The 2,312-nt window shown below is 39.1% G+C and overlaps 1 protein-coding gene across 1 annotated transcript in view; it reads right to left on the bottom strand.

Moving 5' to 3' along the window:
* Positions 1–2,312, bottom strand: part of UEVLD (UEV and lactate/malate dehyrogenase domains) — a gene marked incomplete at its 3' end in the record, with an annotated part of 23,171 nt that overhangs the window by 8,320 nt on the left and 12,539 nt on the right. The window contains exon 3 of the mRNA XM_008582064.1: positions 380–445. Coding sequence (XP_008580286.1) covers positions 380–445 — 66 coding nt within the window. The remainder of the gene's footprint in view (positions 1–379; positions 446–2,312) is intronic.

Below are 2,312 nucleotides of genomic sequence, written 5' to 3'. Positions count from 1 at the left end.
GGGCCTACGTTTGTCTTGTTTTCCCCTGTACCCTGGAATCTACCAGAGTAGCGGGAACACAGTTGACAATAAGTAAGTATTTGTGGAACTGAACTGAACTTGACATTAATCCTAGGCCTTTCTTTTTCTTTTCTTTCTTTGGTAGCTGGCCGGTATGGAGATCCAAACCTGTGACCTTGGCATGATAGGGCCGCACTCTAACCGAATTCCTAGGCCTTTCTTGACTGGGACAGCATCCTGCCAGATCCTATTAGGTTCTGTATAGATCATACACATGTAAAAATACTTTAAGACTGTTATGGCATAAACAAAAGCACATTCCTATTAACCAAATTGCTCTTTTAGAAAACTCCCACATTTTCTCAAGTTCTACACTTACCCTGATACATCACAGGAATAGTGCCAGTAAAATTCAGCAGGTCTTTCTGCGAACTATCTTTAAAAACTGGAAAGGAAAAAAAAGCCCCAGATGGTGCAATCAGAAATAGGAAGAACTGTACCAATGTGTGTAAGTGCACGCATGTGCACATGCATGCATAACCCCCCCATACCACACAATCGCTAAATACCATCATCTAGGAATCATTAAATTTGTCAACAAGGGGAAATTACTCCATGTTTACGAAGAAAGCAGTGAGGGTAGCTGAAAAACCACAGGACTTTGATACTGAAATCCCAAATTCTAGGCCCACCTTCCCCACTTAAAGATGTGTGACTTTTGTTTACTTTAATCTCTTTGATCTTCAGTTTTGTCATCTGTGCGATAAAAATAAGACAACTTCACAAAGTTGTCATAGGATCAAATGAGATAATGTGAAAACCCTTAATAAGAAAGTACTACAAAATGCAGAGATATCATTAAATAACTGTCACATGTAACAAATCAGTTATAATCACTTTTATAATCAGAAAAACAATTTAGCTTTAATTCTTAAAGCAACCTTTTAGAAAGATCAATAATTACCTTCTTTGGTTTCTCTAACTCCATTATTCTCTCTCTCTCCTTTTTTGGGCAGCTAGCTCGTACAGAGATAGAATCCTTGACCTTGGTGTTATCAGCACTATGCTCTAACTAACTGAGCTAACCAGCCAGCCCTAACTCCATTATTCTCAACCTTCCTGTCCTTGGAATCTCAGCATTCCCATCAACAATAGTACATACTGATGGAAAAATCAATGCTTTAATCTCAGAACTGAATGCAGAAAACACTACCTTTGGTTTCAAACAATCAAACTGCCTTGGAATGCAATCCTTTTAGTACCTCATTAATTATACTATTTGGGCAGAGTAAGAAAAAATTCTAAATAGATTTGATGACTTATTAAAAAAGGAAAAGAGGAAAACAGGCTGTCTTAGTATGTTCATGCTGCTATAACAAAATACCATAAACTGGGTAGCTTACAAACAACAGAAATTTATCTCTCACACTTCCAGAGGCTGGGAAGTCCAAGATCAAGGTGCTAGCAGATTCGTTGTCTAGTGAAGGTCTGCTTCTTAGTTCACAGACAGCTGTATTTTTGCTGTGTCCTCACATGGTAGAAGGGGCAAGGGGTCTCTCTCAGGCCTCTTTTATAAAGGTACTAATCCCATTCATAAGAGCTCTGCCAAAGAACTTCCCAAAGGCCCCACCTCTTAATACCATCACCTTGTGGGTTAGGATTTCAACATATGAATTTAGGGGGACACAAACATTCAGACCACAGCATAGGCTAACACAGAAAATGCAAGGGTAGAGTACAAACATTTACTTCAGACTATATGACTGAAAGGTAACAATGGGTAAAGGGATCACTCCATGGCAAAAACTAAAATGGAAAGAGGAGTGGAACAGGGATTGTTACTCAGGAACACAGAATAACCTAGAAATGTGGTAGAGAAACTATAAGTGTGAATATTCATTGCCCAATCAAATTATTAAAAAGCCAAAATAGAAATGATTGTGTTACCTCATGTATTTGTCATTTAAGAAAAAAAGAAGTGATTATAATTCATGACAGTCATTGCCTTCAATAATAAAATGTACATTGACAATATTAATCCTACAGTTTGAGGGTTTAATGACATCAGAGCTTTCTTTTTTTTTTTTTTTTGTCCTTTTTGAGACCGGCCGCACTGCGCTCAACCAGTGAGCGCTGTGAACACACCGGTCATCCCTATATAGGATCCGAACCTGCGGCGGGAGCGCTGCCGTGCTTCCAGCGCTGCACTCTCCCGAGTGCGCCATGGGCTCGGCCCCAGAGCTTTCTTTAGACAGAGAGAAATCAGAATAAGAATTAACTGGTACAAAGAAGCATCAAATCCATATGATGAA

The sequence above is a fragment of the Galeopterus variegatus genome, unplaced genomic scaffold (genome assembly GCF_000696425.1).
Source record: "Galeopterus variegatus unplaced genomic scaffold, G_variegatus-3.0.2 Scaffold2508, whole genome shotgun sequence".
Classification (NCBI taxonomy): Eukaryota; Metazoa; Chordata; class Mammalia; order Dermoptera; family Cynocephalidae; genus Galeopterus; species Galeopterus variegatus.
Note: the sequence above shows the minus strand (reverse complement) of the source record. Positions and strands in the feature narration are given on the sequence as shown.